The sequence below is a fragment of the Oncorhynchus masou genome, chromosome 18, assembly GCF_036934945.1.
Source record: "Oncorhynchus masou masou isolate Uvic2021 chromosome 18, UVic_Omas_1.1, whole genome shotgun sequence".
NCBI lineage: Eukaryota > Metazoa > Chordata > Actinopteri > Salmoniformes > Salmonidae > Oncorhynchus > Oncorhynchus masou.
The window spans coordinates 25,767,829-25,782,828 of NC_088229.1; the positions used below are offsets into that span (position 1 = coordinate 25,767,829).

Consider the following 15,000-nt stretch of genomic DNA (forward strand, 5'->3'; position numbering starts at 1 on the left):
AGTAGTGGAATTTGCGGTTTCAAAATAAATGTATGTCATTGACAGTGATGCAAATTAATACAAATAGTAGAATTTTGCCGTACTTTTATTTTGAAGGCTAACCGCAAAGTTCACTATTGTGGCTAATCCTTATTGTGGCTAGCTTCACATAGATGGGTCCGACCACCATTAATCAAATAAGAATTGTCTTATAAATGAGGCTTATTTTAGATGACACCTAGCTGTATAGTTAGCTAGCTAACTATAGCTACTGAAACAGGTGTCGTGTTGCTTTTTTTGGGGGAAGAACACTGTTTGCATCCATGAGCTAGCTAGCTTTTTTTTATGACCAGCACTGTAGGTGCGCGAGACAATTTTACCAGCATCATAGCAACGTATTGATGAATCGTTGACATATGAAATACAAGTTTTTTTCTTTGACAAGGAAGATATCAGCATCGGCCAAATGTCATATCGGTGCATTACTAGCTGTAACTAACAAAATGTGGAAAAAGTCAGAGGTCTGAATACTTTCCAAAGGCACTATATATGCAAATAATTGTCCAATATTGACTACTTTTTGTGATCAAATCAGTTTATTGCCCTCGTACATAGATTAGCAGATGCTATGAAGGGTGCAGCGAAATGCTTATGTTCCTAGCTTCAGTGGTGTGGTAATATCTATAACAATACAAATAGCTACCTAGACTATCTTGTCGTGTCCCATATATATATATATTTACAACTTTTTTCATACATTTTTAAATTTTTTTTCCATAAACTCATCTTCAAAACACTCTCCTGCAAACCGCCTCACCAATTTATATTTATAAAAAAGTATTATTTTCCTCAAATCTGTAATCCTCCAAGAAGCTAGCCAGAAACTCCAAGAAGCTAGCCAGAAACTAGCTAGGAGCTAGCCAGAAGCTAATCCAGAAGCTAATCAGAAGCTAGGTCAGAAGCTAGTTAGCTTCTTTACTGGCAAATCGTTAGTATTCAACTAACCACGGTTTGTGGTCATCAGCTATCCTTTAGCTCGAAAATCTATCGGCAGTTTTGTACGGCGCAGCGTGGCTCGGAACGGAACATACCGGACCAATTTTTCTCTCCATGTCCCTGGATTTCTACCGCTAACTCTGGACATTCATACCTGGATCTCACAGCTAGCTAGCTGCTATCCGCTTTCGTCGATTCTGGAGCAAACATCAATTATTCCGGAGCTGGCTCCTCCGTCGCGACGTTACCTGAACGCCCATCTGCGGCCTGCTAACCGTTAGCTGTCTTATCGGCTGCTATCTGAATAGACAATCGGACCATTTATTTATTTATTTATTTTTATTATTATTTTTTCTTCTTGGGCCTCTATAACTATCTATTGTTTTTTATTTTTGTTGTTGTGTGATTTGGATTAATCCCCTCTACCACACGGAACCCCACTAATCTACTGACGGAACGCAAGAAGTGGCTAATAACAGACGTCCATCCTATGCTAGCTTGCTACCGATGGCCTGGCTAGCTGTCTAAATCGCCGTGACCCCCAACCAACCTCTCCACTCACCGGACCCTTTTGATCACTCGACTAAGCATGCCTCTCCTTAATGTCAATATGCCTTGTCCATTGCTGTTCTGGTTAGTGTTTATTGGCTTATTTCACTGTAGAGCCTCTAGTCCTGCTCACTATACCTTATCCAACCTATTAGTTCCACCACCCACACATGCAATGACATCTCCTGGTTTCAATGATGTTTCTAGAGACAATATCTCTCTCTTCATCACTCAATACCTAGGTTTACCTCCACTGTATTCACATCCTACCATACCTTTGTCTGTACATTATACCTTGATGCTATTTTATCGCCCCCAGAAACCTCCTTTTACTCTCTGTTCCAGACGTTCTAGACGACCAATTCTTATTGCTTTTAGCCGCACCCTTATTCTACTCCTCTGTTCCTCTGGCGATGTAGAGTTGAATCTAGGCCCTGCAGTGCCTAGCTCCACTCCTATTCCCCAGGCGCTCTCCTTTGACGACTTCTGTAACCGTAATAGCCTTGGTTTCATGCATGTTAACATTAGAAGCCTCCTCCTTAAGTTCATTCTATTCACTGCTTTAGCACACTCTGCCAACCCGGATGTTCTAGCTGTATCTCAATCCTGGCTTAGGAAAACTACCAAAAATTCTGAAATTTTAATTCCAAACTACAACATTTTCAGACAAGATAGAACTGCCAAAGGGGGCGGTGTTGCAATCTACTGCAAAGATAGCCTGCAGAGTTCTGTCCTACTATCCAGGTCTGTACACAAACAATTTGAACTTCTACAATTTGAATCCACCTCTCTAAAAACAAGTCTCTCACTGTTGCCGCCTGCTATAGACCACCCTCTGCCCCCAGCTGTGCTCTGGACACCATATGTGAACTGATTGCCCCCCATCTATCTTCAGAGCTCGTGCTGCTAGGCGACCTAAACTGGAACATGCTTAACACCCCAGCCATCCTACAATCTAAACTTGATGCCCTCAATCTCACACAAATTATTAATGAACCACCAGGTACCTCCCCAAAGCCTTAAACACGGGCACCCTCATAGATAACATCCTAACCAACTTGCCCTCTAAATACACCTCTGCTGTCTTCTCACCCTCCCTTAACCAACACAAAAACATCCTATGGCGTTCTGCATTAGCATCAAACAACCCCCGTGATATGCAGCTGTTCAGGGAAGCTAGAAACCATTATACACAGGCAGTTAGAAAAGCCAACAGCACTGCACCCCCCACAGCAACTCGCCCAAGTCTTCCCCATTTCTCCTTCTCCCAAATCTATTCAGCTGATGTTCTGAAAGAGCTGCAAAATCTGGACCCCTACTAATCAGCCAGGCTAGACAATCTGGACCCTTTCTTTCTAAAATTATCTGCCGAAATTGTTGCCACCCCTATTACTAGCCTGTTCAACCTCTCTTTCGTGTCGTCTGAGATTCCCAAAGATTAGAACGCAGCTGCGGTCATCCCCCTCTTCAAAGGGGGGGGGGGGCACTCTTGACCCAAACTGCTACAGACCTATATCTATCCTACCATGCCTTTCTAAGGTCTTCGAAAGCCAAGAGCTGGTCATGGGTGTACCTCAGCCACGCTCAAGGTCCTAAACAATATCTTAACCGCCATTGATAAGAAACATTACTGTGCAGCCGTGTTCCCATAGCAACGATTAAAACATTCCCAAACCAGAAACCGTGGATTGATGGCAGCATTCGCGTGAAACTGAAAGCGCAAACCGCTGCTTTTAATCAGGGCAAGGTGACTGGAAACATGACTGAATACAAACAGTGCAGCTATTCCCTCCGCAAGGCAATCAAACAAGCTAAGCTTCAGTATAGAGACAAAGTAGAATCTCAATTCAACGGCTCAGACACAAGGTATGTGGCAGGGTCTACAGTCAATCACGGACTACAAAAAGAAAACCAGCCCAGTCACGGACCAGGATGTCTTGCTCCCAGGCAGACTAAATAACTTTTTTGCCCGCTTTGAGGACAATACAGTGCCACTGACACGGCCTGCAACGAAAACATGCGGACTCTCCTTCACTGCAGCCGAGGTGAATAAAACATTTAAACGTGTTAACCCTCGCAAGGCTGCAGGCCCAGACGGCATCCCCAGCCGCGCCCTCAGATCATACGCAGACCAGCTGGCTGGTGTGTTTACTGACTTATTCAATCAATCCCTATCTCAGTCTGCTGTTCCCACATGCTTCAAGAGGGCCACCATATTGTTCCAGTTCCCAAGAAAGCTAAGGTAACTGAGCTAAACGACTACCGCCCCGTAGCACTCACTTCCGTCATCATGAAGTGCTTTGAGAGACTAGTCAAGGACCATATCACCTCCACCCTACCTGACACCCTAGACCCACTCCAATTTGCTTACCGCCCAAATAGGTCCACAGACAATGCAATCTCATCCAACTCAATCATCAAGTTTGTGGACACACAACAGTGGTAGGCTTGATTACCAACAACGACTATACGGCCTACAGGGAGGAGGTGAGGGCCCTCGGAGTGTGGTGTCAGGAAAATAACCTCACACTCAACGTCAACAAAACTAAGGAGATGATTGTGGACTTCAGGAAACAGCAGAGGGAACACCCCCATATCCACATCGATGGAACAGTAGTGGAGAGGGTAGTAAGTTTTAAGTTCCTCGGCATACACATCACAGACAAACTGAATTGGTCCACCCACACAGACAGCATCGTGAAGAAGGCGCAGCAGCGCCTCTTCAACCTCAGGAGGCTGAAGAAATTCGGCTTGTCACCAAAAGCACTCACAAACTTCTACAGATGCAGAATCGAGAGCATCCTGGCGTGCTGTATCACCGCCTGGTACGGCAACTGCTCCGCCCACAACCGTGAGGCTCTCCAGAGGGTAGTGAGGTCTGCACAACGCATCACCGGGGGCAAACTACCTGCCCTCGAGGTCACCTACACCACCCGATGTTACAGGAAGGCCATAAAGATCATCAAGGACAACAACCACCCAAGCCACTGCCTGTTCACCCCGCTATCATCCAGAAGGAGAGGTCAGTACAGGTGCATCAAAGCTGGGACGAGAGACTGAAAAACAGCTTCTATCTCAAGGCCATCAGACTGTTAAACAGCAACCACTAACATTGAGTGGCTGCTGCCAACACACTGACTCAACTCCAGCCACTTTAATAATGGGAATTGATGAGAAATGATGTTAAATATATCACTAGCCACTTTAAACAATGCTACCTAATATAATGTTTACATACCCTACATTATTCATCTCATATTTATACATATATACTGTACTCTATATCATATACTGCATCCTTATGTAATACATGTATCACTAGCCACTTTAACTATGCCACTTTGTTTACATACTCACTTTGTTTACATCTCATATGTATATACTGTACTCGATACCATCTACTGTATCTTGCCTATGCTGCTCTGTACCATCACTCATTCATATATCTTTATGTACATATTATTTATCCCCTTACACTTGTGTGTATAAGACAGTAGTTTTGGAATTGTTAGTTAGATTACTTGTTGGTTATTACTGCATTGTCGGAACTAGAAGCACAAGCATTTCGCTACACTCGCATTAACATCTGCTAACCATGTGTATGTGACAAATAAAATTTGATTTGATTGATTTGATTTGTGTTCATTGATCTGGCCAAGGCTTTCGACTCTGTTAACCACCACATCCTCATCGGCAGACTCGACAGCCTTGGTTTCTGAAATGATTGCCTCGCCTGGTTCACCGACTACTTCTCTGATAGAGTTCAGTGTGTCAAATCAGAGGATCTGCTATCCGGACCTCTGGCAGTCTCTATGGGGGTGCCACAGGGTTCAATTCTTGGACCGACTCTTCTCTGTATACATCAATGAGGTCGCTCTTGCGGCTGGTGAGTCTCTGATCCACCTCTACGCAGACGACACCATTCTGTATACTTCTAGCCCTTCTTTGGACACTGTGTTAACAACTCTCCAGGCAAGCTTCAATGCCATACAACTCTCCTTCCGTGGCCTCCAATTGCTCTTAAATACAAGTAAAACTAAATGCATGCTCTTCAACCGATCGCTACCCGCACCTGCCCGTCTGTCCAACATCACTACTCTGGACGGCTGTGACTTAGAATACGTGGACAACTACAAATACTTAGGTGTCTGGTTAGACTGTAAACTCTCCTTCCAGACCCATATCAAATATCTCCAATCCAAAGTTAAATCCAGAATTGGCTTCCTATTTTGCAACAAAGCATCCTTCACTCCTGCTGCCAAACATACCCTTGTAAAACTAACCATCCTACCAATCCTTGACTTTGGCGAAAATAGCCTCCAATACCCTACTCAACAAATTGGATGCAGTCTATCACAGTGCAATCCGTTTTGTCACCAAAGCCCCATATACTACCCACCATTGCGACCTGTACGCTCTCGTTGGCTGGCCCTCGCTTCATACTCGTCGCCAAACCCACTGGCTCCATGTCATCTACAAGACCCTGCTAGGTAAAGTCCCACCTTATCTCAGCTCGCTGGTCACCATAGCATCTCCCACCTGTAGCACACGCTCCAGCAGGTATATCTCTAGTCACCCCCAAAACCAATTCTTTCTTTGGCCGCCTCTCCTTCCAGTTCTCTGCTGCCAATGACTGGAACGAACTACAAAAATCTCTGAAACTGGAAACACTTATCTCCCTCACTAGCTTTAAGCACCAACTGTCAGAGCAGCTCACAGATTACTACACCTGTACATAGCCCACCTATATATTAGCCCAAACAACTACCTCTTTCTTCTCTCTTTTTGCTCCTTTGCACCCCATTATTTTTATTTCTACTTTGCACATTCTTCCATTGCAAATCTACCATTCCAGTGTTTTACTTGCTATATTGTATTTACTTTGCAACCATGGCCTTTTTTTGCCTTTTACCTCCCTTATCTCACCGCATTTGCTCACATCGTATATAGACTTGTTTATACTGTATTATTGACTGTATATTTGTTTTACTCCATGTGTAACTCTGTGTCGTTGTATGTGCTTTGCTTTATCCTGGCCAGGTCGCAATTGTAAATGAGAACTTGTTCTCAACTTGCCACCTGGTTAAATAAAGGTGAAATAAAAAACTAAAATCATTACTCATTGTGTATTTATTCCTCTTGTTATTATCTTTCTATTTGTGTCTCTGCATTGTTAGTAAGTAAGCATTTCACAGTTATTATACACCTGTTGTTTTACAAAGCAATCAACAAATCAAATTTGGTTTGACATGTATAATACAAAAAGTAAAATGACTAGAAATTAAGAAATACCAGAGTGAGCAATGTCAGAGTCCGGAATATGAATATATATATAGACTGTGTATATGTACAGTACCAGTCAAAAGTTTGGACACACCTACTTATTCCAGGACTTTTCTTTATTTTGACTGTTTTCAACATTGTAGGAAATGTGCCATGTTAAAAGTTAATTTGTGGAATGTATTTCCTTCCTAATGCGTTTGAGCCAATCAGTTGTGATGTGACAAGGTAGGGCTGGTATACAGAAGACAGCCCTGTTTGGTAAAAGACCAAGTCCATATTATTGCAAAACAGCTCAAAGAGAAATGACAGTCCATCATTACTTTAAAACATGAAGGTCAGTCAATCTGGAACACTTTCAAGAACTGTCAAAGTTTGTATAAGTGCAGTTCCAAGAACCATCAAGTGCAAAACACGAGCAATGGACATTAGATCGGTGGAAATCTGTCTTTTGGTCCAAATTTGAGATTTTTGTTTCCAACCGTTGTCTTTGTGAGACGTGGACCAGCATCATCATTCCATCATCTAGTGTTTCAAGACTGTAATATGGCTCCACCTAAGGTATTCTAATGTATGCTAGACATGCTAGTGTAGGCCCCGGTGCACAACTAAGCAAGAGACAAGTACATTAGAGTGTCTAGTTTGAGAAACAGATGCCTCACAAGTCCTCAACTGGCAGCTTCATTAAATAGTACCTGCAAAACACCCGTCTCAACGTCAACAGTGAAGAGGCGACTCCGGGATGCTGGCCTTCTAGGCAGAGTTGCAAAGAAAAAGCCATATCTCAGACTGGCCAATAAAAATAAAAGATTAAAATTAAGATGGGAAAAAGAATACAGACACTGGACAGAGGAAGATTGGAAAAAGGTGTTATGGACAGATGAATTGAAGTTAGATGTGTTCGGATCACAAAGAAGAACATTCTCGAGATGCAGAAAAAATGAAAAGATGCTGGAGGAGTGCTTGACCCCATCTGTCAAACATGGTGGAGGCAATGTGATGGTCTGGGGGTGCATTGGTGGTGGTAAAGTGGGAGATTTGTACAGGGTAAAAGGTATCTTGAAGAAGGAAGGCCATCACTCCATTTTTCAACGCCATGCCACATACCCTGTGGACGGCGCTTAATTGGAGCCTATTTCCTCCTACAACAGGACAATGACCCAAAACACAGCTCCAAACTATGCAAGAACTATTTAGGGAAGAAGCAGTCAGCTGGTATTCTGTCTAATGGAGTGGCCAGCACAGTCACCGGATCTCAACCCTATTGAGCTGTTGTGGGAGCAGCTTGACTGTATGGTACGTAAGAAGTGCCCATCAAGCCAATCCAACTTGTGGGAGGTGCTTCAGGAAGCATGGGGTGAAATCTCTTCAGATTACCTCAACAAATTGACTACTGGAATGCCAAAGGTCTGCAAGGCTGTAATTGCTGCAAATGGAGGATTCTTTGACGAAAGCTAAGTTTGAAGGATACAATTATTATTCAAATTAAAACAGTGAAGAGGCGACTCCGGGATGCTGGCCTTCTAGGAAGTTCCCCTGTCCAGTGTCTGTATTCTATTGCCCATCTTAATCTTTTATTTTTATTGGCCAGTCTGAAATATGGCTTTTTCATTGCAACTCTGCCGAGAAGGCCAGCAATTTCTCAGAACAAGAATAGACTGACAAGTTTCAGAAGAAAGTTATTTGTTATTTTGAGACTGTAATCGAACCCTACAAATGCTGATGCTCCAGATACTCAACTAGTCTAAAGAAGGTCAGTATTATTGCTTCTTTAACCAGGACAGACAACAGTTTTCAGCTGTGCTAACATAATTGCAAAAGGGTTTTCTAATGATCAATTATCCTTTTAAAATGATAAACTTGGATTAGCTAACACAAAGTGCCATTGGAACAGTGATGGTTGCTGATAATGGGCCTCTGTACACCAATGTAGATATTCCATTAAAAAATCTGCTACAATAGTAATTTCCAGCTACAATAGTCATTTACAACATTAACAATGTCTACACTGTTTTTCTGATCAATTTGATGTTATTTTAATAGACATAATTTACTTTTCTGTAAAAAAAACGAGGACATTTCGAAGTGACCCCAAACTTTTGAACGGTAGTGTAAATAGTAAAGTAAAATACAGATACTCCTCAAAAATACTTAAGTAAAAATACTTGAAAGTACTACTTAAGTACTTTACACCACTGGTATTGTGTGTAGATTGATGAGGGGGAGGAAAAGAGTTAATCCATTTTAGAATAAGGCTGTAGCGTAACAACGTGAAAAACGTCAAGGGGTCTGAATACTTTCCGAAGGCACTGTACATAGAAAAGGTTATGATGAATGTTGTTGTTTGCAGGTCCCCCTCCCTCTCCCCGTCCATCGCCAACCCAGCAGCAGCGCCAACCCCGGCCTCAGCCCAGTCCACAGACAGCACACTCTGACACCAAGGAGGAGCTCAAGAAGAGGTGGGGTTCTGACCAGGCTTGTAAAGGCCTGGTAAAAGTCTCATGACCGTAATGTTAATTTAATCGGCTCCAAAACAAAAACATTGCAGACCAAACAATAACACTAGTGTTTGGACATTTATTTTTCTGATATTGACTTTCTCTTTTCACCTGTACTAAAAGACACGTTATGTGAAAAGTAATCCCTTATGAAGGTTAATATAAAATTAGAGGATTTTTGACAATTGTCTTCTATTGTAGACTTTTTACACAGGTCATACATGTGGTATTTTCTGCCCCCTTGTGGGATGTCGTAAATGGCACAGTTAAACAGAATGGCACCATTGTAGGATGGACAGTTGTGTTTCATGCAGCGTGTCAGATCACAAAAGTGCTGGTGTGTGTGTGTTCCTCAGGTATGAGCGGCAGCAAACAGTGGTTCAGGAGGAATTAACGAAGGTGGCCCGGCGGGAGAGTGAGGCAGCCAGGACAGAGATGAGCAAAGCACTGTACAGAGAGAGGCTTCAATCATCCCAGGAGAGGGAAAAGACCAAACTACGAGTAAATCTCTCTCTCTCGCTTTAGTTCTCTCCCTCTCTCTCTCTCGCTTTAGTTCTCTCCCTCTCTCTCTCTCGCTTTAGTTCTCTCCCTCTCTCTCTCTCTCGCTTTAGTTCTCTCTTCTCTCCCTCTCTCTCGCTTTAGTTCTCTCCCCCTCTCTCTCTCGCTTTAGTTCTCTCTCTCCCTCTCTCTCTCTCGCTTTAGTTCTCTCTCTCTCTCGCTTTAGTTCTCTCCCTCTCTCTCTCGCTTTAGTTCTCTCCCTCTCTCGCTTTAGTTCTCTCTCCCTCTCTCTCTCTCTCTCGCTTTAGTTCTCTATCTCTCCCTCTCGCTCTCTCTCGCTTTAGTTCTCTCTCTCCCTCTCTCTCTCTCTCGCTTTAGTTCTCTATCTCTCCCTCTCTCTCTCACTTTAGTTCTCTCTCTCTCTCGCTCTCTCTCTCGCTTTAGTTCTCTCTCTCTCTCGCTTTAGTTCTCTCTCTCTCGCTTTAGTTCTCTCTCTCTCGCTTTAGTTCTCTCTCTCTCGCTTTAGTTCTCTCTCTCTCGCTTTAGTTCTCTCTCTCTCTCTCGCTTTAGTTCTCTCTTTCTCTCTCGCTTTAGTTCTCTCTCTCTCTCGCTTTAGTTCTCTCTCTCGCTTTAGTTCTCTCTCTCTCTCGCTTTAGTTCTCTCTCTCGCTTTAGTTCTCTCTCTCTCTCGATCGCTTTAGTTCTCTCTCTCAAATTCAAATTCAAGCTGCTTTATTGGCATGAAAAACATTGTGTCAATATTGCCAAAGCAACAATGTATACAATATACATTGTAACAAAATTCTAAATGATAGCAAATATAAAATATAAAAGTGTAGTAAATAATAATACAAAATTAAATACAAAAATAATAATAATTACAGTAATAGCAATAATAGCAATAACAATTAAGTTACTGCTTACTATGCAGATGTTATTATTCAGTGTCCCTCAGGCTATGGCAGGAAAATACATATTTGGCTGCAAGAGGAGCCATTGCTCCTTCGCCCATGAGTATTCTTAGTTTTTCCTCTGGGTTCAATTTGTAAAAATTTGGAATATGTTTAGTAATTTCTGTGAATAATGAATCTCTTTGTGAGGAATATTTATCACAGTAAAGGAGAAAGTGCATCTTTGTCTCTACCTCCCCTGTTATGCAGTGACCACATACACGCTCCTCTTTGGGTAGCCATGTCTTTTTATGTCTGCCGGTTTCTATTGCCAATCGGTGGTCACTCAGCCTGTACTTGGTAAGGATCTGTCTCTGCTTCGTATCTCTGACAGAGTAGAGATAATCAGCCAATTCATATTCTCTGTTTAGGGTCAGATAGCAATTTAGTCGGCTTTGGGATTTTGTTTCATTTTTCCAATGTTGTAAATATGATTCCTTTGATTGGTTCATGATTTTGCTTATTGGAATTCTTTCTTTTGAAGCAGTGCTGGTGTCAGCTTGGTTGGTGAGGTCCAACACCAGCTGACTGAGAGGGTTCGTTTCTGGGCTCAGCTCTTGGGTTTGAAGTGATTTAAATTAAATCTCTCTCTCTCGCTTTAGTTCTCTCTCTCTCTCTCGCTTTAGTTCTCTCTCTCTCTCTCGCTTTAGTTCTCTCTCTCTCGCTTTAGTTCTCTCTCTCTCTCTCTCTTTAGTTCTCTCTCTCTCTCTCGCTTTAGTTCTCTCTCTCTCTCTCTCTCTCTCTCTCTCGCTTTAGTTCTCTCTCTCTCTCTCGCTTTAGTTCTCTCTCTCTCTCTCGCTTTAGTTCTCTCTCTCTCTCTCTCTCTCGCTTTAGTTCTCTCTCTCTCTCTCTCTCTCTCTCGCTTTAGTTCTCACTCTCTCTCCCTCTCTCTCGCTTTAGTTCTCTCTCTCTCTCTCGCTTTAGTTCTCTCTCTCTCTCTCTCTCTCGCTTTAGTTCTCTCTCTCGCTTTAGTTCTCTCTCTTTCGCTTTAGTTCTCTCTCTCTCTCTCTCTCGCTTTAGTTCTCGCTCTCTCTCTCTCTCTCGCTTTAGTTCTCTCTCTCTCTCTCTCTCGTTTTAGTTCTCTCTCTCTCGCTTTAGTTCTCTCTCTCTCTCTCGCTTTTAGTTCTTTCGCTTCTCTCTCTCTCTCGCCTTTAGTTCCTGCCTCTCTCTCTCTCTCGCTCTTGCTCTCTCACTCTCTCGCTTTAGTTCTCGCTTTAGTTCTCTCTCTCTCGCTTTAGTTCTCTCTCTCTCGCTTTAGTTCTCTCTCTCTCTCTCGCTTTAGTTCTCTCTCTCTCTCGCTTTAGTTCTCTCTCTCTCTCTTGCTTTAGTTCTCTCTCTCTCTCTCTCTTGCTTTAGTTCTCTCTCTCTCTCTCTCTCTCTCTCTTGCTTTAGTTCTCTCTCTCTCTCTCTCGCTTTAGTTCTCTCTCTCTCGCTTTAGTTCTCTCTCTCTCTCGCTTTAGTTCTCTCTCTCTCTCTCTCTCTCTCGCTTTAGTTCTCTCTCTCTCGCTTTAGTTCTCGCTCTCTCTCTCTCTCTCTCGCTTTAGTTCTCTCTCTCTCTCTCGCTTTAGCTCTCGCTTTAGTTCTCTCTCTCTCTCTCTCTCTCTCTCTCTCTCTCTCTCTCGCTTTAGTTCTCTCTCTCTCTCTCTCCCTCTCTCGCTTTAGTTCTCACTCTCTCTCCCTCTCTCTCGCTTTAGTTCTCTCTCTCTCTCTCTCTCTCTCTCGCTTTAGTTCTCTCTCTCTCGCTTTAGTCTCGCTTTAGTTCTCTCTCTCTCTCTCTCGCTTTAGTTCTCTCTCTCTCTCTCGCTTTAGTTCTCTCTCTCTCTCTCGCTTTAGTTCTCTCTCTCTCTCGCTTTAGTTCTCGCTCTCTCTCTCTCTCTCTCGCTTTAGTTCTTGCTCTCTCTCTCTCTCGCTTTAGTTCTCGCTCTCTCTCTCTCTCTCTCGCTTTAGTTCTCTCTCTCTCTCTCTCTCTCTCTCTCGCTTTAGTTCTCTCTCTCTCTCTCTCTCTCGCTTTAGTTCTCTCTCTCTCTCTCGCTTTAGTTCTCTCCTCTCTCGCTTTAGTTCTCTCTCAAATTCAAATTCAAATTCAAGCTGCTTTATTGGCATGAAAAACATTGTGTCAATATTGCCAAAGCAACAATGTATACAACATACATTGTAACAAAATTCTAAATGATAGCAAATATAAAATATAAAAGTGTAGTAAATAATAATACAAAATTAAATACAAAAATAATAATAATTACAGTAATAACAATAATAGCAATAACAAGTAAGTTACTGCTTACTATGCAGATGTTATTATTCAGTGTCCCTCAGGCTATGGCAGGAAAATACATATTTGGCTGCAAGAGGAGCCATTGCTCCTTCGCCCATGAGTATTCTTAGTTTTTCCTCTAGGTTCAATTTGTAAAAATTTGGAATATGTTTAGTATTTTCTGTGAATAATGAATCTCTTTGTGAGGAATATTTATCACAGTAAAGGAGAAAGTGCATCTCTGTCTCTACCTCCCCTGTTATGCAGTGACCACATACACGCTCCTCTTTGGGTAGCCATGTCTTTTTATGTCTGCCGGTTTCTATTGCCAATCGGTGGTCACTCAGCCTGTACTTGGTAAGGATCTGTCTCTGCTTCGTATCTCTGACAGAGTAGAGATAATCAGCCAATTCATATTCTCTGTTTAGGGTCAGATAGCAATTTAGTCGGCTTTGGGATTTTGTTTCATTTTTCCAATGTTGTAAATATGATTCCTTTGATTGGTTCATGATTTTGCTTATTGGAATTCATTCTTTTGAAGCAGTGCTGGTGTCAGCTTGGTTGGTGAGGTCCAACACCAGCTGACTGAGAGGGCTCGTTTCTGGGCTCAGCTCTTGGGTTTGAAGTGATTTAAATTGCAGACTTGAATTTGGACTTGAATTCAGATGTAGCCAAAATTTTAATGATCTTTTCTGTATTTTCATTATTACTGGAAAACGGCCCAATTCTGCCCTACATGCATTAGTTGGTGTATTTCTCTGGACTTGAAGGATTTTCCGACAGAATTCTGCATGTAGGGCTTCAATTGGATGTTTGTCCCACATTTTAAAGTCCAGTTTATTGAGTGGCCCCCAAACCTCACTTCCATAAAGAGCTATTGGTAGGATTACACTGTCCAAATTCTAATTGGGATGTTGATTTTGATTAATTTCATTTTTATTGCATACATTGCTCTGCGGGCTTTTTCTTTGAGTGCATTCACTGCCATATTAAAGTTTCCCGATGCAGATATGGTCAGACCAAGATAGGTGTAATTTTCTGTGTGTTCAATTAAGGTGTTGTTCAGGGTGAATTTATATTTGTGTTTCTGACATCTGTTTTTTTTTTGGAAAATCATGATTTTAGTTTTTGGAAATTTACTGCCAGGGCCCAAATATGGCAATATTGCTCCAGAATATTAATTTTCTGTTGAAGACCTTCTTTGGTTGGTGATAGAAGTACCAAGTCATCAGCATATAGCAGGTATTTCACCTCTGTGTCAAATAGTGTGAGTCCTGGGGCTGGAGATTGATCCAACATGTCTGCTAATTCATTGATATAAATGTTGAAAAGATTTGGACTCAAACTGCAGCCTTGTCTCACACCTCGACATTGTGAAAAAAATTCTGTTCTTTGGTTTTTGATTTTTATTGCACACTTGTTTTCTGTGTACATACATTTTATTAGGTCATATACCTTACCACCAAGCCCACTTTGTAGAATTTTGTAGAATAGCCCTTCGTGCCAAATCGAATCAAATGCTTTTTTAAAGTCAATAAAGCAAGCAAAGATTTTGCCCTCTTTTTTTTGGTGGACGTGTTTATTAATTAGTGTGTGTAAGGTGTATATATGGTCAGTAGTGCGATTGTTAGGGAGAAAGCCAATTTGACATTTACTTATTACATTTTTTTCTTGAAGAAAGGTTTGAATTCTTGAATTCAAAATGCTACAGAAAATCTTTCCCAAGTTACTGTTTACGCAAATTCCCCTGTAATTATTGGGGTCTGATTTGTCTCCACTTTTGTGGATAGGGGAGATGAGCCCCTGGTTCCAGACATCAGGGAAGCAGCCAGAAGTTAAAACCATGTTGAACAATTTAAGCACAGCATTTTGCAACTCAGGTGTGCTGTTTTTCAGCATTTCATTTCTGATGTTGTCTAGACCACAAGCCTTCTTTGATTTAATAGATTTTAGCTTTTCATTTAGTTTTTATTGGGTTATTGGGTAATCTAATGGAT

At 42.0% G+C, this 15,000-nt stretch overlaps 1 protein-coding gene across 2 annotated transcripts in view; it reads left to right on the plus strand.

Moving 5' to 3' along the window:
- Positions 1 to 15,000, plus strand: part of chchd6a (coiled-coil-helix-coiled-coil-helix domain containing 6a) — a 72,213-nt gene that overhangs the window by 5,825 nt on the left and 51,388 nt on the right. For both annotated transcript variants that reach the window (XM_064922738.1, XM_064922739.1), the window contains exons 3-4: positions 9,155 to 9,263; positions 9,659 to 9,803. In XM_064922738.1, coding sequence (XP_064778810.1) covers positions 9,155 to 9,263; positions 9,659 to 9,803 — 254 coding nt within the window. The remainder of the gene's footprint in view (positions 1 to 9,154; positions 9,264 to 9,658; positions 9,804 to 15,000) is intronic.